We start from the raw sequence: 23588 nt of genomic DNA on the forward strand, positions 1-23588 counted from the left end.
ACATGTTAAATTTGCTGAAAATAAACGCAGTTGACAGTGAGAGGACGTTTCTTTTTTTTGCTGAGTTTAAATAAGTTAGCAATCCCTTATAGTGTAGGCCTACATCATCACTTGACACTTGTACAATATGATATGACTCCAGTCCTTCATCTGGCAATATGTGCTGGTATTCTAAGCTGTTATGTAACAATTTATTCTTGTCCCTCCCTTCCCTTTTCTCTCAGGCAAGAATTCAATGTTAATAGTTAAGAAAGTAAGCCTATATAAACGGCTTACCTATAAATGATCTCATAGCAGATTGTCCCTTTGAAAAATATTTTTCTGGAGGGCCAAATAAAACCCTGGGGGAACCCTGGTGTATAAGATATCAGTCCTAATGTACTTACATTTGTCATCCAAATGTGTTGACATGTAAAGTTGCCATGCTTTGACCCTGTGCCACCTCAGAAAGAATTGCTGCAAAATGAACTAATTTCAATTATCTAAAGAATGTTGAACAGTTATCTTTTTTTTCATAGAAAGAAAGTCTAGCTTGTGCAGCACTGGTCTACATCATGTTGGTACAACCAGGCAGTCATGGGCGGCTCCAGGGAGGGGCAAAACGGTGCTGAAGCCCCCTCAAGAATAGGCCAGGCACTCCCATTAGCACCAAGAAATAAGTTTTGCGTATATGCAATCATGTACACTGTAGATTGCAAGCACCCGTACACAACGACCAAGCTACCCCAGTGAAAAATGCTTGGTACTGCCACTGCAGGCAGTAAGGATGGTTAGGACAGTAAGTGGAGGCCTACAGGTGAAAGCGGTTGCTAAGAGGCAGTCTTAGTGAGCAAAAAATATATATATATCCAAAAGCCTAACTGATGGCTTCAGATTGGTCCGCTTGCTTGTAGCAGCAAGTGAGGTGAATCTGTAGGTGCGTATCAGTCCATACATCCCGATTCCCAGTCAAAGCACTGTCGACCGGTCTACAAGCCTACTTCTAACCACCTGGAACTCCCTGAGTGCACAGTCATTCGAATGCACTTCATATAATTATAATGATCCACAACACCGTTCATATCATCAGTATTTACTTGGTGAAAATCCATAGAATGTTTTTAATATAAAATCTGAACCTTCCCACTACAATCTAAAACAGGGCCAAGTTATTAATTTTACCAGAACCTGTCTGACCCCTAGCGGTGATGTAGAATTATGACAACATCTTAGTTCCAATATATTGCTGTATATTTGCTGCGGAAACATTGTTGTGACAGAGAGCACAGACATACAGTAGGCATCATCTGGGCTGTCTGGAATATGATCAATAGAAGACAATATTTCCTATAATTATTTATGGAAGAGAGAAATGTAAAACGTCTCGCCATCAGCAACACAGTAAAATGCCACAGTTTTTCAATACAGAAAATAGCCACACACAGACACATAAGACATGATTTCTCACACATTGGTTCCTATAATGCACTGACTGATCAGACCCTACTATCGCTGAACTTTGACCTCAGTGTGTTTGTAATTCAGACCAGCACAGCAGACAGGCTCATGTCCCCCTCCACCTCCAGGATATCAATCTGCTGAAACAGGAAGTGGCGGTGGTTGTAGCTGAACATCAGGGCTCCATTCACCATCACCTTGTAGCACTGGGTATCACACATGATGATCACCTGAAACACAGGGCCTGACATGAGTGCTGAGCTCATCCAAGGAAAAGCATACGGTATCATTGAAGCTAAAACACATTCAGATACATTTCAGCTGAAATTGTTGTCAATGCACAACACATGTAAATATCCGTTAAACTATATCTACTTGTTCCATCCTACAGTATGCAGTTAGCTATAATGGAGTTTATACCGTAAAAGGCTGGCCTCTGTAGAAGGGCATGCCACCTGTCCTTTCCTCTTGACCCCACTGTTCCTTCAGGAGACTGTTACGAACTACAACGTTCTCATTGAACCTGGGGTTGAAGTGGAACGCCACCCCCGAGTTGAAACGCAGGTTGATACAGAACCTAGAACCATAGCAACCATAATCATGGTTATTAGGCTTGACCAGGAATGTCAGGTTAGAATACCCATTAAACTAATGCTCTGTGGTAGATGGTGGAAAAGGTGTACAGAGGTAACCAGTTTATAATATCAATAAGGCACCTCGGGGGTTGGGGTATATGGCCAATATACCACGGCTAAGGGCTGTGTCCAGGCACTCCACGTTGCGTCGTGCATAAGAACAGCCCTATATTTGCCATATACCACACCTCCTTGGGCCTTATTGCATAAATATACACGGCTAAGGGCTGTTCTTATGCACGATGCGAAGCAGAGTGCCTGGATACAGCCCTTAGCCGTGGTATATTGGCCATATACCACAAATCCGAGGTGCCTTATTACTATTATAAACTGGGTACTAACATAAGATAGAACAGTAAACAAGTATTTTTGCCTCAAACCTGTGGTATATTGTCTGAAATAAACAAGGCTGAAATGCATTTTTAGCCAATCAGCATCCAGGACCCAAACAACCTGGCTCATAATACTGTATAGCTCTGTAATGTACTGCTTGTAGAGAGGGAGAACTTTTCTGGACTCTGCTGGTGAGTGTTACACAATCGTGAAATAAATAATTTGGAGTGTGACAGGCTAATCAAAAGAGGACCTTTTCCTTACTATTCATTTGTATTGTCTGTAATGTACAGGTATACAATGCATAGTACCAACTCTGACCCATAGCAGGTGAAGCAAATGCTTATGTAAGATGTGCTCAAATTGAGTAAGTTACTTACTTATCAGCGTTGTGGTTGACCACACCCTGGATGGTGATGTTTCTGCCTGGGTAAAGTCCACCTGCCATTATGTTTTTATACGGCACAACCTGAGGTCAAAGGATCCATAACATCACCATGTCAACCCTGTTTCGATACATACATTCATGTAATTATGCAGTCTGCAATTAGTCTGTAGGTTAAAGAAGGGGTGCTTACAAAGGACGGCTTGGGGGTGTATGGAGGCTGGGCAGTGTATGGAGGGGGTGCCTATAAAATGAACATTATACATCACCACAGTCTCTACAAAAAAAACGACTTTAATAAGCTTGTCAGAACTTAATTTTCTTAACATTCATTTATATAGATAAAGATTTATCAAACTTCAATGCAATTCCTGATATTGGCCTCTATCTACACATTTTAAACTCTGAAAAGTTGATTCATTGGAATGCAGCTGACCTGAAGAAATCCTGCAGCAGAGAAAGCCTACAAAACAGACAAACAGTTGTCAAATATATATCAACCTTAATAAGGAAAGCAAGCCAGATCTACCCTCAAAGCTAACGTTGATTGAATGGAATGAAATGCAGTCACCTTACTAAAACAACCACCACCAGGAAAAAAGCTAAATACACGAAATGAGCTGTCAACCCAGCACGGTATATTCTACCTGTGTGGCGGTACACCATTGAGGAGGAGTTTTGGGGCAAGTTTTGCTTTGACGAGATCTATTTCGGTTTCGTTGACCCTGTAAATAAATTGTCCATCTTGGATTATGACCTATGCTACTGTTTTGTGAAGCCAGATAGGTAGTACTGGATTTATTACTAATTATAAGTGTTTCCAGACCTTATTCTTGAAGTAACTCCAAATATAATATGTTTTTAACTTGTATAACTAAGATTCCTGTTCATGAGTCTGTCTGTCATATGAAGAATACTCACACTGTGTGGATGGCCAGGATATCCTGGTTGGGGAGGAGGTGACTGGAGAAAAGACAGGACATAACATTTCATTTCTATGTATAGGATATGAACAGACTCTCTTAGTCAGCACATGCAAGTCTGAATAATGATAATAACTTAATTTGTATAGCACTTTCCAATACAGGTAACAAAGTGCTTCACATCATAAAATAAAAGTACTAACAAAGAAATAAAGACAGGAGGAAGGACAATGAAAAAAGATAGCTAATTAAAATCATACATTAAAAGATATTTATAAAAGTGTTTCTTCAACATGGATTTAAAAAGAGGCACCCCTGACCTCCTCTAGCAGACCATCCAAAGTCTACATGGGCTTACAAAAAATGTTTATTTATTATAAAATTATGAAAAATATAAATAGCATTCCACACATGAGGCCACTTTTTCTGGACGCCAAAAAGATGTCCAATACAATCATTACACCACCTGACCATGACCACTGCAACCACTTCTGCCCACTTGCTTGCATTCCAGACAACTGATTAAGATTAGGAAATCTGTCCAGTTGCTTGCTCAAAGTTGATCCTACTGAACGCGAAAATGTACTATATTCTCCCATGAGGAGGACCTGTCAGATACTCACGGTGACTGCAGGGTTGGAGAAGGCAATAGACTGGACTTCCACTCCCCCATTCACAGAGATGGTGTCCACTCTGGAGAATGACAGCCGGTGCAGGTACTCCATGAAGAGGACACCATTCACAAAAATCTGGGATAAAACAGGATTTAGGAGAGACAAAAAATTATATACACTACGTGCACTATTATTAGGCAAGTGAGTATTCTGATCTTATCATTATTTCTATTCACATTTTCGAACCCCAAACCATATAAACTTGAATGCTTTTTGGATTTAATCATTTTCAGGTGATATGTATTTGTGTAATGAGGGAGGGTGTGGCGAAAGTGAATAACACCTTATATCAAGGTGTGCATAATTATTAGGCAGCCTCATTACCTCAGGTAAAATGGGCCAAAAAAGAGATTTAACTGACACTGAAAAGCCAAAAATGTAAAATGCCTTTCAGACGGATGCGACACTCTTTAAATAGCTAAACTATTGAGGCGTGACCACCGGACAATCAAACGTTTTGTTGCGAATAGTCAACTGGGGCGCAAAAAACGCATGGGGAAGAAAAGGCGCAAATTAACTGCAAAAGACTTGAGAAGAATTAAACGTCAAACTACCAGGAACCCATTATCCTCCAGTGCCACCGTATTCCAGAACTGCAACCTACCTGGAGGGTTCAAGAGTACAAGGTGTCAAGTGCTCAGAGACATGGCCAAGGTCAAGAAGACTGAAACAAGACCACCACTGAATAAGATTCACAAGTTGAAGCGTCAAGATTGGGCAAAAAAATACCTGAAGACAGATTTTTCAAAGGTTTTATGGACAAATGAAATGAAAGTGACTCTTGATGGACCAAATGGATGGGCCCGTGGCAGAATCAGTAATGGACACAGGGCACCACTTTGAGTCAGGTGCCAGCAAGGTAAAGGAGGGGTACTGGTATGGGCTGCTATCATTGAGGATGAGGTAGTTGGACCTTTTTGGGTTGAAGATGGACTGAAACTCAACTCCCAAACCAACTGCCAGTTTCTGGAAGATTCTTTCGTCAAACAGTGGTACAGGAAGAAGTCCTCAGCATTCTAGAAGGCCATGATCTTTATCCAGGACAATGCTCCATCACATGCATCCAAGTACTCCACTGCTTGGCTAGCCAGCAAGGGCCTCAAAGATGCCTGAATAACGACCTGGCCCCCTTCCTCACCTGACTTAAATCCTATTGAGAACTTGTGGGCCCTTCTCAAACGTGAGATTTACAGTGAGGGAAGACAATACACCTCTTTGAACAGCATTTGGGAGGCTGTGGTTGCTGCTTCAGCGAAAGTTGATCGTGAACAGATCAAGAAACTGAGAGACTCCATGGATGGAAGGCTCATGGCAGTTCTTGAAAATAAGGGTGGCTATATTGGTCACTGAATATTTTTGAAAGGCCAAAAATGTTATATAATTGTCATTTTGTGTTACTTATGTTACACTTACTCAAAAAATTAAGAATCAACAAGTGAGTTGAGAGAAATTATTTTTGTAATTTAGTTGCCTAATAATTCTGCACACTAATAGTTACCTAATAATTCTGCACACTTATATATTTCCCTGAGAAAGACAAAACTCACTTTTCCTTTGTTAAACATTCAGGTTTGAGGTTCAATAACATTTTGGATTGACTGAGAGCATTGTGTTTGTTCAACAATAAAATGAATCCCGAGGAACACAATTTGCCTAACAATTGTACACGCAGTGTATAATATATACATATTATAATATATGCCATTTAGCAGACGCTTTTATCCAAAGCGACTTACAGTTATGCATGCATACAGTACATTTTACGTACAGTATGGGTGGCTCCACACTGCCCTTTCTCACCTGGACAAAAAGAACACCTATGTGAGAATGCTGTTCATCGACTACAGCTCAGCGTTCAACACCATAGTGCCCACGAAACTCATCACTAAGCTAAGGACTCTGGGACTAAACACCTCCCTCTGCAACTGGATCCTGGACTTCCTGACGGGCCTCCCCCAGGTGGTAAGAGTAGGCAACAACACGTCTGCCACGCTGATCCTTAACACTGGGGCCCCTCAGGGGTGTGTACTTAGTCCCCTCCTGTATTCCGTGTTCACTCACAACTGCGTGGCCAAACACGACTCCAACACCATCATTAAGTTTGCTGATGACACAACAGTGGTAGGCCTGATCACCAACAACGATGAGATGGCCTATAGGGAGGAGGTCAGAGAACTGGCAGTGTGGTGCCAGGACAACAACCTCTCCCTCAATGTGAGCAATACAAAGGAGCGGATTGTGGACTACAGGAAAAGACGGACCGAACAGGCCCCCATTAACATCGACGGGGCTCTAGTGGAGCGGGTCGAGAGTTTCAAGTTCCTTGGTGTCCACATCACCAACGAACTATCATGGTCCAAACATACCAAGACAGTCGTGAAGAGGGCACAACAAAACCTCTTCCCCCTCAGGAGATAGAAAAGATTTGGCATGGCCCCCAGATCCTCAAAAGGTTCTACAGCTGCACCATCGAGAGCATCCTGACCGGTTGCATCACCGCCTGGTATGGCAACTGCTCGGCATCTGACCGAGCAGTACTGAACTAAGAATGGTGTCTGAGTGGGTTGACATTAACAAATTGGTGTTGAACATTTCTAAAACTAAGTGTATTGTATTTGGTTCTAGATATATGCTTGCTGATGATCCCCAACTGAATTTGTCGATGAATAGAACACATGTAGAGCAAGTGAAAAAAACAAAACTACAGTTGGATGCAGCTTTCTCATGGTCAGAACACATAGATAATATTGTTATTAAGATGGGTAATGGAATTGCTGTTACAAGAAAATGTTCAGAGTATGTAACATCCAGCACTCTGAATTAGGTCAATCCCTTATCCTATCACACTTAGAGTACTGTCCAGTTATATGGTCATCTGCAGCAAAGAAAGATATAAAAAAGCTCCAAATGGCTCTAAACAGGGCTGCCAGATTAGCTCTTCATTGCTCTATCCGTATGAATATTATCCAAATGCATCAGAATCTCTCATGGCTTCACGTTGAAAACAAATTACTATCCATTCAGTATTTTTTTTCAGGCCAGTTAGTACATACTAGCAACACGCATAACCACCAAACCAGACAGGTCAATTCAGGGAATCTACTGTGAGACAACCGAAGCCAAGGACAAATCGCCTTAAATCTACAGTTTTATATAGAGCCATAGCTGAATGGAACTCTTTAGCAATCATTATTTCTCAGGCAAAAAGTAAATCCACATTCAAGAAAAAAATTATGCGATAGACCATATGACTGGACAGGAAATAGAAAGCATCAACTGAATGTTAAATGTGTTTCCTGTCAGATATTTGAATTGTCTGTATTGTCTACTTGTTAAATGTTTGTAAAGTCTTAATTTGTAATTGTTTGTAATGTTTTATTAATTGGTGTTGGACCCCAGGAAGATTAGCTAACGTTACGGCGTTAGCTAATGGGGATCCAAATAAAAATGTACAAATTCACAAATAAGTCCACAGTCAAAACACTTTTCTAGAGATAAGGTTCATTCAATAAGTCAAGAGTAAAGAAAACTGCTCTAGAGATAAGGTTAATTCAATAAGGTTATTCAAAAAATGTTGTCGCCTAAGCATCAGTAATAAAAATCTCCTGACCGAATATGAATCTCTGTTGACCAGGAACATGAGGGTAAAGTTGGCCCCCCGGGTCATGGTTGCAAAGTATTCACGCTCCTCTGAACCCCACTTGGAGTGCTGCATGGTGTTGCAGATCACAACGTCTAGGAAGCTGTCATATCGGGGGTTGAAGTGGAGGGCTATGTCAGGATTTCCTCTTGAGCCACATTGCAAATTCACATGAAACCTATACGGACAAAAGGAAGGGGCATATTATATTTTGATGTACAATTATGGCCTATACAATCATGTTCTGTGTGGCTCAGTTGGTAGAGCATGCAACACCAGGGTTGTGGGTTCAATTTCAATTTTTTTGTACCTTTATTTAACTAGGCAAGTCAGTTAAGAACAAATTCTTATTTTCAATGACAGCCTAGGAACACAGATTTGTACCTTGTCAGCTTGGGGACTTGAACTTCAACCTTTCAGTTGCTAGTCCAACAGCTCTAACCACTAGGCTATGCTGCCGCCCAGCAGGGGGCAGCCATGGGGGACTAGTATGAAAAAAATACGAAGATATATGCACTCACTACTGTAAGTTGCTCTGGATAAGAGTGTCTGCTAAAATGTAAATGTTGCATTCAATGATTAGGATAAACAAGATCCCTTCTGTGCTTATAGTGAGTGACAAGACTGCTAAAGGAGAGTGTCTCTAGGTAGGGCTACCTCTGGGCTCCTGGCAGGACTCTTCCTGTCACAGTGATGGTCATCCCCTCATGCAGAGCTCCCTGGATACAGCCAGTGAATGGCACTCTCTAGTGGCACAGAGCACAAAACAACATGTGAACAGGGCTGGGTGCTAGTCTTGTTCACCATCTGTTAAGACCCAGGCAAGCTAGGGACTTGGCAAATAGAGACTTTGAAACGTTAAGCCCTCACAATGGCCACATCAAGTATTTTCTAATAACAATTTAAAAGGTTATGGTTTCCTTTCTTCTTTTCTTTTCTAGTTAAAAAATACTTTAGGATTAATTTCCAATAGAATCCTATAGGATTCTCACAATCCTATCGGATTTTGTGACACTATCAGAATCCTATCTGAATCATATTGAACTACTTTTTTCCTATTGGAAATGTCAAAAATAATCCTATAAGATTCTCGCAAACCTATAGGATTTTGTGTCACAACTATCAGAATCCTATTGGACAACTTTTTTCCTACAGGAAACTCTTGTAGGATTTTGTCACCACAATAATTTGTTGTAATTTGTTCCAGTACAATACAACAACATTACTTACAACATTTTGGTTGATTGGAAACAACAGTTTTATATTAATTTCGGTTTTATTCACCACAATATGGGAGTGATTCAAAGCTGCAAGTCCATTTGTAGTATGACCACCTACACCTTTATTTATTTTTTATGGGAAAAATTACACCAAAAATAAGCAACAAAATGACACCCAAACATCACATATAACGGGGCCTATAAATGACGTGAATAATATCAAAGTAGAATTCTTACCGGATTGAAGAAGGGTTGCTGAAAAGACATGCTTAAGTGTTGCTCTGATCTGTCTGTTCGAAACACGTAGACGTGATCTGGTTCTCCTCAGTAAAGCTGCAATGTCACTTTTTGGGCGACCCGACCAAATTCACATAGAAAAGTAATTTATAGATCTGCCTTTCTAATTGAAAGCAAGTCTAAGAAGCGGTAGATCTGTTCTATGTGCGCTAGTTATATGCTTCCTGTTTTTGTATTTTACCAGCTTCAAACTGCTGAAAATACAATATTTTTGGTTACAGAAAATATATTTCACAGGGATGGTACAATGATTCTCTACACAATACTTGCTTCCTTTGTCAATAAACTGGAATTAGGCAAACTATTAGAAAAGCAACTAGGAAATGGCGGAGCGATTTCTGCAGTGAACGTAAGTTTCGTTTCTCATAAATGTCTCCATACACAATCGAAAACCTTGACCCTTAGATAAGAGAGCAACGAAAATGTAGCACACCTTTTACACCAAGTAGCCTACGACTTGGCTGACTGATTACCATTAACTTACCATTTTTAAACGGTTTAGTTTTCTTGTATCCATTAATTTATTACTTTCACTAAGTCACTAGCATCAGAGGTATTTTGTAGTGAATTGTAAAGGGAATCAAACAGCATACATATCTATCCAAAGTGCCTCTTTCACTAGGTGTTATCTCATCATACGTATTACATTTATATCTGATCAGATTTTGCATGTGTCCTAAACATACAGTATATCTATGGTGTCTGTTATTTATAATAATAATGTATTCTCTATACTATTTAAACATAAACAATGAGAGCCTTGATGAATTGGGAGGTGGCTACATAAACTAAACCATGAATACACACCAAATAAAAAACAAGTCATTTGAATGAAACATACTACACTAGTGTACAGATAAGTGAATCAGTAGATATGAGTTTTTATGGCCTAATGTCCTTACTCCATCATATCTTGTGTTAATGATTACCATATCACACCAAGGGCACAAATCAAGTTACCAGTGACACCACAGAGAAAGGGAGTAGTTCTAAATATATTTGGTGACAGTAGATATAGATAACCGTAAATATAACTGTCCATAGCATAACTAAAATGCTTTATTAAATTCAGCTCAAACATACATTTTCACATGACAAGCTTCATTTTATTGTCTTTCAAGGATGAAAACAGAAACTGTGTTTACAGAATGGTAGCCACATGCAATACAAAAATATGAATTTTTACATGACATAAAAAACATTCAAAAAAATGTACAGTATTTTTACAGTATTTTGTACATGAAAAAATATAAAGATATATACATCTGTAATAGGGGGGCAGTACCTATTTAAAAATGCAATGATGTATAGTACATATAAAATGTTTGTACAAATATTACAATAATTGTGTTAATTAGCTGTACATTAAATAATGTATATACATGTCTATCTTTGACACTGATATTGTCAAAATAACATTTACTGCAGTCTTTCACTAAATCAACCCTTCATGTTCCAATACAATACACTCACTCGCACATACACACTCACAAACACAAATACAAGCACACCAACTGAGGCGAGCAATCACAAACATAATACACACAAGCGCGCACAAAAAGGCCATGTTTAAGGAGTAAATTATAGGATACTTTTGCGCCAGGCTCTTGTTCTATTATTTTTGCACTGTGAATGAATCTACTAAACTACTTGAATGGTCTACCTCTACACCCCTCACAGGCTGATAGAGGGCATCTCTTGCGTCTCTGTGGCGCCCTCTTACCCCTTTTAATAATCAGGGCACTCACTTCATCATCAAATACCTTCAGTCATAAATAACCAACATAATTCCATTTCCAGTGGGTAGTGAGATGATGAGAGGAAGGTCCCATTGCATGCTGACACCTGTGAACTGTCAACATATTCATTCTTCATTCATGCACTGAGCCGTTTTCAAATGTATGGTTTCATCAGATTCTACTCAGACAAGCAACACAAAGACAAGACTCAATTAAATCATGCTCTCCCAACTCCTGAGACCTTTGTCCTTTCAAATTTCATGGAACAAAAAAAGAAACACTACAAAAATGATTACTTTAAATAGGAACCAACAACCAAAGGTGACAGTTTGTTTCTTATAGTTTTTTCTCCTGTTGAAATAATGTGTACAGGTAGTGAGTGACCAGAAGGCAGACATGGGCCAGCACGATGACAGTGTCGCAGCGCATGCCATCAAAAAACTGCAGAGAGCTGAGGGGTAAGAATCAAGAGGCAGTTGGATTACATCACTCAAGCAGCCTGAAGCATCAAGACCACAATGAGAAAAGAGTAGGGAGTGAATGCAGAGGTACATTTGTGATAGGAGAAGTTAAAACCATTGTTTTGGCCCAGCGAGTGTCTGGGCCACGTCGTCTGGGAGCCCCCAGCAGGAAGAACCACATCACAGCAGCACAGAGAGCAGGGCAGGCTGCAGACGGAGCAGAACACAGCAGAACAGCTGTCAGCCACCAGGCACAGGCCACAGCACACCAGTCAGTCTTAGCACAGACACCACAAACCAGTTAATCACAAGTCTCAGATAGTCCAAATTGCAAAAAATTAATTAAATAAAAATGAAGGCAATAAGTTTTGAGATGAAGGAAGGAAAGTTGACGGGAGGTAGCGAAGCACTACCCTTAACCTCCTCAGTCCAGCACCCTTCTCTCCCACACAACCAAACACTACAGTTTAATAGACATGGAAGATCAGGCTGTGGGTTAGTGGAAGCAGTGTCTGTATCAGGCAGAGTCAATGCTTTGATCAATCCTAAGAGTTAAGGATTTCAGGAGCATGCAAGGCAGACCCAGGCTTTGTTTGTTTTGCATTGCTTATATTTCATAGTGACGGCTACAACCTATATTAGGAAGACAGAAAACAGAAAGAGAGAGAGAGAGAACAAAGGAAAACATGGAGGTTAGAGACTGTTGGTGAAACTATGCTAACAGGTGTAACATTAAGAGAGAATAAGACCGGTGCAGTAGAGTAGACAGGTAAATACTTCAACATGAAACAAGGGTCCAGATTTCTGTACCACAGAAGACTCAGATGAGCTTTCTCACAGAAAGCTTTTTCAGGATTCACAAGCCCATGCAAAGTGTCCCAACAGACCATGGCAAACACCATGCAACCTGGTAAGTGCTTCTCTTTCCATTCAAGCTCTGGCATGCTATGCAGACAGCCTTTGTTGGGGCATCTGTGGTATCATTCCTGATAGTGTTGGAAGAGGCCAGCTTGTGTTTGAATACAAACAGAAGACCAGTAGCCAAGCCAGTTCCACTAGCAGAGAGTTGTTGAACTGATGGTGGCTGTTACTGGACAACAGGCTCATGTGAGAGAAGACTCCACCCATGGGCCTTTGAGTGACAGACATGCAGTATGTAGTGAATGAGGAAGTTACAGAGAACGAGCAGGAGAGAGATGGTAGGAGAGGTGGAGACAAATCTGGACCAGGTACTGTATATCTAACATATGAGAAGAGGAAAGGGGTGGGGAGATGTAGGGGTACAGAGCAGGTCAGGAAATTGTCCAGGAAAGGGAAGGACAAAACAATGCTTTTAAACACAAAAGTGCATTCAACTCACAGTCACATCCTGGGGGAGATAGAGTTTGGAAAGCAGAAGACAAAACAAAGAACATTCCCTTAGCATCACATATGGTTCATTTCTAAATGATTCACCATTAGAAATCACCGTCCCTCATATTACAGTGGTCAATGTATTTGTAGTGGACCATTAGATGCTAATGTGGCTCATGAATATTATGAACATAAACTACTACCAAGAGTCTACTCAGGCATACCCTGCCTGGTCCTCATTAGTTTTACATCAGTGGGTCTAATACCTCACAGCAATCTGGGGGTCATCCTTTACAAGCCTTCAGTTGAACCCCTTTGTTTTATACACAAGTCCATTCCAGACGAGTCAGAGCCCAGTCAGGGGTCAGAGTGCATCTCAGGGCAGGTAGGACATATACTCCTCCCATGCTTCCATCTCTACCTCCACCTCTAGGATACGTACTCTGCAGACTTCCAGAAGTGTCCAGGGTGGGACAGTCTCCGGTTGAGTTTGGGCAGCTTCTCCAGCATGTCAGCCAGCTGGGTGAAGGTGGGCCGCTCCCTCAGGTCATAGGCCCAGCAGGCAGACAGGATCTCCTGCACACACATACACAGGAGGTATTCATGTCTTTACTTCGTGCCAACACAATGCAGAGATTTATCCTGTACTCAGCTTTAATGTTTCCTCTATTCTAACAAGGTCATCCCGTAAAAACATCGCATTCGCCTAGAAAATAACCTCACCTGCGCCACGAGGATACATTTTATTTTTATGTGCATAGATTTCTGCATGATTCCACCACAATGTGATCTGGCACACAGAGGTGCTTCAACCCCTCCACTCACCGTGACCTCCTTTCCCAGGCTGATCTCTGCCAGGACCTTCTTGATGCCCTCACCACTCCCCACTTGCCAGATGGTAGCCTCCACAGGCTGGTTGGTGATAGGCCAGTCCCTGGCTTGGAGCTCGTACCAAATGGTGCTAAAAGGGGGCAACCAGCAATATGGTCATTCCCCAGAGCCAGTTAACTGTAAACTGATGCAGTCTCAGAGAGAAAAAACATTGTGCTATCAATGATAAAGAAAAGGTACATCAGAATGTGCTAAGATCGTACCCAAAGGCGTAGACGTCTGCAGCGTTGGAGAATGGCAGGCGGTCCTCATTGTTTCCAGGGCTCATCCTGCGTACGATCTCTGGCGCCAGGTAACAGATCCAGCCATGTGGAAGCTTCAGCTCATTGTCTCGCCTGTGAAGCAAGACACACACACACAGTCACCCAGTGAGCATCCACCAGCTGAGATGATAGCTGTAGGAACCAATATGCAGAGTCCTTACCTCCCCTCCTGAACCACTCCAGAGATTCCAAACAGACCAAAGTCTGTAATTATCACTTTATTGGTGTCATGAAAGACGTTCTTCGACTTCAAGTCCTTGTGGACAATGCCTTTGGCATGAAGATATCCCATTCCCTGTGTAGATTGAAGGATGTAAATAAGGACATAGAGTAAATATACATTACACATTTATACTGAACAAAAATATAAACGCAACATGTAAAGTGTTGGTCCCATGTTTCATGAGCTGAAATAAAAGATCCCAGGAATGTTCCATACATACGAAAATATTATTTCTCTCAAATTTTGTGCACAAATGAGTTTACATCCCTGTTAGTGAGCATGTTTCCCTTGCCAAGATAATCCATCCACCTGACAGGTGTGGCATATCAAGAAGATGATTAAATAGCATGATCATTACACAGGTGCTGGGGACAACAAAAGGCCACTAAAATGTGCAGTTTTGTCATTACAAAATGCCACAGATGTCTCAAGTTTTGAAGGAGCATGCAATTGGCATACTGATTGCAGGAATGTCCACCAGAGCTGTTGCCAGAGACTTGAATTTTCATTTCTCTACCATAAGCCGACTCCAACGTCGTTTTAGAGAATTTGGCAGTAGGTCCAATCGGCCTCACAACGACAGACCATGTGTAACCATGCCAGCCCAGGACCTCCACATTCGGCTTCTTCACCTGCTGGATCGTCTGAGACCAGCCACCTGGACAGCTGATGAAACTGTGGGTTTGTACAACCAACACATTTCTGCACAAACTGTCAGAAATCGTCTCAGGGAAGCTCCACTGTGTGCCCGTCGTCCTCACCAGGGTCTTGACCTGACTGCAGTTCGCCATCGTAACCGACTTCAGTGGGAAAATGCTCACCTTTGATGGCCACTGGCATGCTGGAGAAGTGTACTCTTCACAGATGAATCCCTGTTTGAACTTGTTGGAATCGGCTAAACTTTTAACATTGAGATATTAAATGAATGATAGGAAATGAAAGAGACTGGGTTATGTTAGAAGTTAATGGTTCTCAGAAGAAGGAAGAAGGCTTTGGAATGTGTTTAATGGAGGAGAGCGATGTGTTGATACAGGGGAGACAGATGGACATCAGTGTATTAGATGAAAGAAGGGTTGAGTTCAGGAGGTGCGGACAGATTCTCTTAAGAGAGTAATAAATGTGTGGAATCCTGTTACCCTCTTTATTAGCTTCCTGTAGAGCCATACAATGTAAGGATTAGAGAGAAAGGGGAATGTCTTAAGTAGGATGCATATAAACTGTCAAGTCTGAAATCTTTAGCTGTCTGATTTCAGCTGTACAGAACCTTTGGGGATGATTAAACTTGGTTAAAGCTTCTCTAGTGTCCGTGAATTATTTACTCTGAAAAATAAGAACCTAACAAACTGTACCGGCAGATTGCAGACAGCGTGTATGGCGTAGTGTGGGCGAGCGGTTTGCTTATGTCAATGTTGAAAACAGAGTGCCCCATGGTGGGCAGGCATAAACTATGGACAACAAACACAATTGCATTTTATCGATGGCAATTTGAATACACAGGGATATGGTGACGAGATTTTGAGGCCCATTGTCGTGCCATTCATCCGCCGCCATCACCTCATGTTTCAGCATAATGCACGGCCCCATGTCGTCAGGATCTGTACACAATTCCTGGAAGCTGAAAATGTCCCAGTTCTTCCATGGCCTGCATACTCACCAGACATGTCACCCATTGAGCATGTTTGGATGCTCTGGATCGACTTTACGACAGGGTGTTCCAGTTCCCGCCAATATCCAGAAACCTCGCACAGCCATTGAAGAGGAGTGGACGACATTGCACAGGCCACAATCAACAGCCTGATCAACTCTATACGAAGGAGATGTGTCACGCTGCATGAAGCAAATGGTGGTCACACCAGATACTGACTGGTTTTCTGATCCACACCCTTACCTTTTTTTTATGGTATCTGTGACCAACAGATGCATATCTGTATTATCAGTCATGTGAAACCCATAGATTAGGGCCTAATTTATTTATTTCAATTGACTGATTTCCTTAAATGAACTGTAACTCATTGAAATGGTTGCATGTTTGTGTTTGTGTGTGTGTGTGTGTGTGTGTGTGTGTGTGTGTGTGTGTGTGTGTGTGTGTGTGTGTGTGTGTGTGTGTGTGTGTGTGTGTGTGTGTGTATGTATGTATATATATATATATATAATATATAAATAACACACGTACAAATGTGAAAGTATTGAACAGGGATAGAAGTTACCTTTACAATTTCTTGAGCAATTTGCCTCGTCTTGTTTATATCCAGTGTGTTTTTGGTGTCTCGAACGACAGAGTATAGTGTCCTCCCTTTACAGAAACTGGAGAAACACTTGAATTAACAAATGGAACTAAACAAATAAACAACAGCTATGGTTGACTGAATATAACAAAGGGATAATTTATTATTCTAGATGTGATTTAGCCCCTCCTACCTGGTGATGATGGCAAGGTGGGGAGGGGCCATGCATGCACCCATGAAGAGGACCACGTTCTCATGACGGGTCTGTCTGTAGTTCATCACCTCCTTCTTAAACAGCTTAAGGTGGTCCTGGTTGTTCCCATCTATCTCCAGCAGCCTGATGGCCACCTCTCCATGCCAACGGCCCTTATGCACCTTGCCCCAACGGCCCTGGAGTGAGTGATTTAATGACAGTTTGAGAAACACACTTTAAATGGGTTTAAAACTGAAAACACTGATAGTTTGATGCAAATATGTCTCATTAAATATTTCAGATCACCTTCCCAATGAGCTCTCCCAGGTCCAGCTGTTCGAACGGTATGTCCCACTCCTGCAAGTAGACACTGGTCTGGCTGGCCTTACGGGAGATGGGGCCTTTCCAGCGACCTCCCCTTGAGTTGGGCAGGTCATCCAACTCATCACCATCACACTCACCATCCGAACCCCCATTCATCTCACTCCCACCCCCATCATCATCATCATCATCATCATCATCTTCCTCCTCCTCATCTTCCTCCTCCACTACTGGGTCTGGGTCGATCTCAGGTTCAACCACCTCCTCATCCTCCTCTTCCTCCTGTAGGACATTCATGCATGTTGGGTTTTGGGCATGTGTCTGCATGTGTCACAGTTACTTCGCACGCACATACTCAGTTTTTACCTCTCCGTCCTCATCCTCGGCCAGTTCAGAGTGTATATCATCTGCTGGTTCAGTCTCACTGTTGGGACAGGGTAAACCACAGTCACAATGTCAGAGTATGCCGAGTATTGTGCCATTAAAACACTATTGATAAATGAAATAGACAGCCAAGCCTTACACTGTGTCATGGAGGGCTTCAGAATGCAACGTAGAACTGGACACATCTGGGAGAAAAAAATACAAATGTTCAGTATGTAATAAAAATAATGTGGCTTTTTGCTTGTAAAGACAAAATTGCGTCCCTCATGTAGTTTCTTTGCCCACTTATATTGTCGCTTTGCCATAGCAATGTGTTGACAACAACCACCATAACAAGACATGCAATTCCCAAACTCCCCAGCAGGTGGCACAGAGACCCATCTATACAAGAGACAATGCAGTCTAAATATCACACAACACATTCTAAAACATTCACAAATGCACAACTTTGTCATGTAATTCACTAAGCCTGTGAGTACATGCAGGAGATAGAGAGAACTGACAAGGCTGGGGACGTGGGCAGGTGTGAGTGCAGCACAACAGTCTGTCTGGGACTGTACTGTAAACTCACCAGGGAAGATAAACTGCTGTCTATGCTGAAAGTAGCAGGCAGCTTAGGGAAAAGACAGGGAAGAACCAACAAGCATGGAGTGGAGAGAGAGACTCTGGGTTAGAGTAGCCATTAAAATAACCCCAGTCACTCCCACCCCCCTGAGGAGTGGTATTAATGCAGAGAGGGAGCGAGAGGGAGGACGACCACTGCTGCCCGGCCATTCCATTCCACGTTTAACGTTCAACATTCGCTAAACAGGAAATGTGACTCAGGGAGACCTTCTGTGTAATCAAGAACACAATGCAAGCATGCGCTTTGATAGTGGGAGTATGCTGGCTTATTTCTGTGCAGTGGACATGCTTGTGTGGTTAAGTGTATATTCATGTGTGTATTTGCATGTGCGTATATTCATGTGTGTGTTTGTATGTGAGAGAGTGTGAGAGAGAGAAAGGGAGACACTCCAGGTGATTGTGTGTATATGTTGAGGTGATTGTGTGTATATGTTGAGGTGATTGTGTGTATTTGTTGAGGTGATTGTGTGTATATGTTGAGGTGATTGTGTGTATTTGTTGAGGTGATTGTGTGTATATGTTGAGGTGATTGTGTGTATATGTTGAGGTGATTGTGTGTATATGTTGAGGTGATTGTGTGTATATGTTGAGGTGATTGTGTGTATATGTTGAGGTGATTGTGTGTATATGTTGAGGTGATTGTGTGTATATGTTGAGGTGATTGTGTGTATATGTTGAGGTGATTGTGTGTATATGTTGAGGTGATTGTGTGTATATGTTGAGGTGATTGTGTGTATATGTTGAGGTGATTGTGTGTGTTTCTGTATTTGCATAGGCGTGTGAGTGACGGTCAGGCACCTACCTGGGAAGTGGAAGCGGTTGTCCCGGTGGACCTTGGGAGAGGAGTTGGGGGGCGGGGTGGCACTGGGAGGGTTCTGGAAAGGGGCAGGGGAGGAGGGTGTGGAGGAGGTGGTGGAGGACGGGTTGCTGCTGGAGTCCAACTGGTTCAGCGCAGGGGGGTGATCCTGACGGAAGGAGAAGAAGAAGAAATACACACTGATCAGAGTCAATAACACACTTGTCTGTTCTAACAGCACCATGCATATCATTATCATCAAAGGTGTGATGTAATATCCAAGGTGTCTCTACCTTTTTGGTGATGGCCTTTGGCAGTGTGCCAAACTGTGGTGTCTCTAATGGCCGGTCCACAGGGTTGTTGATGTCAGACGGCACAGACTCAGTCCTCCGGATTTTGGTGACTGGAAAGAAGAGATTGGGACCATTACACTAATGCTTGTTGAATCAAATGGGTAAACCATGAATCCATGGATAAACATGAGAAGCAAGAAAGGGCTTACTTGGCAGGAAAGAGATTCTGCAGGAGGGAGCTTCTTTAGTACACTTGTTATGGCACTTTAACCTGCAGACAGAAAACCACCAATCAGAGAACAGTAGAGAATAACTGATCACCAAAAGAAGATGAAGTTGTATTTTTTTTGCATCGTAGAGACACTCAATCCAACACCAGAACATCTCAGAGACTCCTCCCTCTCCTCCTCTCCTTACTCCACTCACCTGCAGTGTTTACACTTCACACCAAACATCATGTTCTTCTGACAGACCTGACACGTCTGGGACAGCCACGACTTGGTGGAAAACCTTCACAAAGTATCCTCAATTACTTAAACCATCAATCCTTTTTTGCTCTATCTACTGTGGATTTAAAGTATATTTTACATTTGTATCATGGTAGTCTCTGGCCTAAAGGTGTATGACATGAGGTAGTTGAAAACCTGTGAGTGACGGCCAGGCCTATGTCTCTCCTCACTGCCTGTGGGGAGCCACGGTGCAACCCCATGTTATCTGGAGAGAGAGAGAGAGATGTCAAACGAACCTAGACAGAGGAGGATTTGCCTAAACATTAAGTATTAGCACAAATATGGCAATTTATTTATGAAGTTTAGTGGCTACTATGAAAATGAAATCACTGGTGCTTAGGGAATTGCCAAATGTTGTTACCTTTCCCAAAATTCCCAGGATTTCCAGAAATCCCCGCTGGAAGACTCCTGGAAATTCCCAGAATTTTGCAACCCTAGTGTTGATGTTGCTTACAACTTGCCACAATATGTGCCAATCCAAAAAACATTTACTGTTCATTTTACAAGTGAAAACAAATTTGCGTGAGACCTAATGACGTTGGTTTGGTAGGTGAATCTCCTACACATGAATCATTATGGACAAATACACTATGTGCCAAACCAATGAAAAACATTTACTGTTCATTTTACAAGTGAAAACGAATTTGCGTGAGACCTAATGACGTTGGTTTGGTAGGTGACGCTCCTACACATTAATTATTACAGACACAAAACGGCTCGCATGCAACTGCACACACACGACTTTGTGGGAGTGTTAGATTTCTCTCTAAGCTGTCGAATGATTTGGAAGAGTAATGTCATTTCTCTAGAAGCGATGGAACTGAAAACGCTCCCTCCCCCACATCACAGCCCTCAGATGGAACAATCCCAGCAATCTACTGACAGAAACACTCTGAGCCAGACTGACGGCTACTGTGACCCTACAGCCAGCTACTGGGAAATACATTCGGCTTTTTACAAAGAGCACACATACAAACGTTCTATTTCATCTGAGTAATTCACCATGCATTAACCAATCTATTTCAGTGAAGATTCCTTACATATAGCCTAAATGGGGTAAGTCAAAATGTATTTGTACTCACTCTTGAGGTGTGATGAATGCTCCTCCATCAGGGTAGGGGTGCCAGGTAGGGTGTAGGGGGCGGGGGCAGGGGTGGAAACCCCAGGGGTGCGGGCAGACCGGTGGGGGGAACGGGAGGGTGAGTCCTCAAAGCCATTCCCATTGATCTGAACGTTGAGGAACAACTTATTCTTCTTTGCACACCTGAGGGGAAGAAAGAACGCTGGGACGTCAGTACAGTGGCCCACTGCTGCCCTCATCTCAACACACAGTCAACACTGGATTACTCAATGACAATCCAAAATGTGCCTCCATACAGATCATCTTTCACCAGAGATAATTATTTAATGGCCATACTGTATGAACAATGTTATGTAAGTGTCAGAGAGGTGAGGCAGACAGGCAGGGAGGGAAGGGAGGCAGTAGCAGCATGCCTTGGCAGAGAGGAGATTCAGCAACACATATATTGAACATTTGAGTAATTTAGCAGACGTTCTTATCCAGAGTGACTTTTAGAGTTAAGTGCCTTGCTCAAGGACACAGACACATTTTTCACCTTGTTGACTCAGGATTCGAACCAGCAACCTTTCAGTTACTGGTCCAATGCTCTAACCACTAGGCTACCTGCTGCCATTTGGAAGACAATACAATTAAATAAATAAAAAAACAGGCACAGGGAAGACTGAGCCACACCCTCCACCACAGGGGAGTAGAGCTTAGCAGAGCACAGGCCAAAGGGCTTAGCGTCCTATTCCTGGTCAGGAATAAAGAGAGCTGATCCAGAAGCACACAGCCCCACTGCCTGCCCGCCTGCTTTCTCTGGGCTCCACACAGTGGAGAAGGCCACGTCTGTCTGTAACTCCCTATGCCTCCGCTCACACTCATCAGTGTCCTCACAGGCTAGGTCTGGGGTCATAGTGTATACTTCTATATACATGTACATAATGTATGTATCGTTAAGCTGTAGTATCAGTCCTGTTTAAATACTTCTGTCTAGTCAGGTTTCATTATGGCTGAGCTTTCCATCACTAATGCAGCATCATTACAAACAGGATATTACTGATACGCGTTAGTAAACTCAGAAGAAAAAAAATATCTTTCAAAGATAATTTGTAAAAATCCAAATAACTTCACAGATCTTCATTGTAAAGGGTTTGTTTTCCATGCTTGTTCAATGAACCATAAACAATCTGGGACCTGTTGGATCGGAGGGTGAGGGCTAGGGCCATTCACCCCAGAAATGTCCGGGAACTTGCAGGTGCCTTGGTGGAAGAGTGGGGTAACCTCTCACAGAAAAAAACTGGCAAATCTGGTGCAGTCCATGAGGAGGAGATGCACTACAGTATTTAATGCAGCTGGTGGCCACACCAGATACTGACTATTACTTTTGATTTTGACCCCCCCTTTGTTCAGGGACAAATTTTCCATTTCTGTTAGTCACATGTCTGTGGAACTTGTTCAGTTTATGTCTCAGTTGCTGAATCTTGTTATGTTCATACATATATTTACACATGTTAAGTTAGCTGACAATAAACGCAGTTGACAGTGAGATGACGTTTCTTTTTTTGCTGAGTTTATGTGTGTTTAATAGGTACACTCATCTAGTACCCCCTTTGCTTCCAGAACAGCCTGAATTACTTCGGGACATTCGGACATTTGGAAATGTCAGAAATGTTCCAGTTACTGCAGATTGGACGGCGGTACATTCATTCTGCCAACAGCCCGTTCCATCTCATCCCAAAGAGGCTGGGGACTGCGCAGGCTACTCAAGTAAACTGAACTTGCTGTCATGTTTCAGGCAATGTTTTTACACTCCTCAATTGTCCAGTGTTGGTGATCGCATGCCCTCTGGAGCCACTTCTTGTTTTGAGCCGATAGGAGTGGAACCCGGTGTGGTCATCTGCTGCAATAGCTCATCCGTGACAAGGATTGACAAGTTGTGAGTTCCGAGATGCTGTTCTGTACACCACTGCTGTACTGCACCATTATTTGTCTTTTTGTGGCCTGCCTATTAGCTTGCTTTCAGAACAGCACGATTCTTGCCATTCTCCTTCGACCTCACACATCAACTAGCTGTTTTGGCCCACAGGACTGCCGCTGACTGGATCTTTTTTTGTTTGTCCACCATTCTCGGTGAACACTAGACACTGTCGTGCATGAAAAGCCCAGGAGGGCGGCTGTTTCTGAGATGCTAGATCCGGTATGCCTGGCATCGACGATCATACCACGCTCAAAGTCGCTTAGGTCACTCGTTTTGCCCATTCTATTGTTCAATTGAACAGTAACTGAATGTCTCGATGCCTGTCTGCCTGCTTTATATAGCAACTACGGCCACGCTTTCGTGAAGGGTGTGGTGTACCTAATAAACTGTATGTGTGTGTCTTGCCCTGCTTTGAGAATCAGGCCATAGAAAAGCTTCCTGTTTTGACATTATTCATTATCTCTGGGAATCTGTGGGGATTAGCTCTGGCCGTATACACATTAAGGCAGCAGCAGGCAGGATTTGGTGTGTATGTGTGTGTGTGTGTGTGTGTGTGTGTGTGTGTGTGTGTGTGTGTGTGTGTGTGTGTGTGTGTGTGTGTATATATAAGTGTGTGTGAAAAGCCCTGCCCTTAAACGTCCAGTTGTAACATCATAATAGGGTGGAGGCGTGTCCTATATTCAACTCTGTTCCAAGATTTTGAGTAGTGTGGAAAACTGCCCAGACAC

At 42.4% G+C, this 23588-nt stretch overlaps 2 protein-coding genes across 6 annotated transcripts in view; both read right to left on the reverse strand.

Moving 5' to 3' along the window:
• Window positions 1–1056: 1056 nt before the first annotated feature.
• Window positions 1057–9901, reverse strand: LOC106567757 (galectin-9). 4 transcript variants are annotated; one of them, XM_014137458.3, is made up of 11 exons: window positions 9485–9900; window positions 8685–8773; window positions 7998–8205; window positions 4337–4462; window positions 3712–3753; window positions 3438–3515; window positions 3227–3253; window positions 2984–3034; window positions 2786–2874; window positions 1858–2014; window positions 1057–1667 (listed from the first exon to the last, which is right to left on the reverse strand). In XM_014137458.3, exons 1-11 carry the CDS (start codon window positions 9512–9514, stop codon window positions 1521–1523), a joined length of 1044 nt encoding a protein of 347 aa, XP_013992933.1. In that variant the 5' UTR covers window positions 9515–9900; the 3' UTR covers window positions 1057–1520. The 4 variants fall into 4 exon arrangements, with proteins under 4 accessions (XP_013992933.1, XP_045548295.1, XP_013992934.1 ...); XM_045692339.2 differs by lacking the exon at window positions 8685–8773 and having other exon boundaries at window positions 9485–9901; XM_014137459.3 differs by lacking the exon at window positions 3438–3515 and having other exon boundaries at window positions 9485–9899.
• A 674-nt stretch (window positions 9902–10575) lies between these two features.
• Window positions 10576–23588, reverse strand: part of LOC106568071 (kinase suppressor of Ras 1) — a 40938-nt gene continuing 27925 nt past the window's right edge. The window contains exons 5-21 of one of the 2 annotated variants that reach the window (XM_045692337.2): window positions 20902–21083; window positions 19955–20024; window positions 19737–19820; window positions 19520–19581; window positions 19311–19420; window positions 19024–19186; window positions 18169–18210; window positions 17737–17782; window positions 17580–17637; window positions 17199–17495; window positions 16893–17089; window positions 16682–16778; window positions 14413–14546; window positions 14192–14323; window positions 13923–14058; window positions 13540–13673; window positions 10576–12377 (exon numbers count right to left, since the gene is read on the reverse strand). In XM_045692337.2, coding sequence (XP_045548293.2) covers window positions 12371–12377; window positions 13540–13673; window positions 13923–14058; window positions 14192–14323; window positions 14413–14546; window positions 16682–16778; window positions 16893–17089; window positions 17199–17495; window positions 17580–17637; window positions 17737–17782; window positions 18169–18210; window positions 19024–19186; window positions 19311–19420; window positions 19520–19581; window positions 19737–19820; window positions 19955–20024; window positions 20902–21083 — 1951 coding nt within the window. In that variant the 3' untranslated portion in view covers window positions 10576–12370. Of the gene's footprint in view, window positions 13674–13922; window positions 14059–14191; window positions 14324–14412; window positions 14547–16681; window positions 16779–16892; window positions 17090–17198; window positions 17496–17579; window positions 17638–17736; window positions 17783–18168; window positions 18211–19023; window positions 19187–19310; window positions 19421–19519; window positions 19582–19736; window positions 19821–19954; window positions 20025–20901; window positions 21084–23588 lie in introns of both variants that reach the window. The other variant, XM_045692334.2, reaches the window with a different exon arrangement.

Source organism: Salmo salar, chromosome 13 (genome assembly GCF_965601325.2).
Source record: "Salmo salar chromosome 13, fSalSal1, whole genome shotgun sequence".
Lineage (NCBI taxonomy): Eukaryota > Metazoa > Chordata > Actinopteri > Salmoniformes > Salmonidae > Salmo > Salmo salar.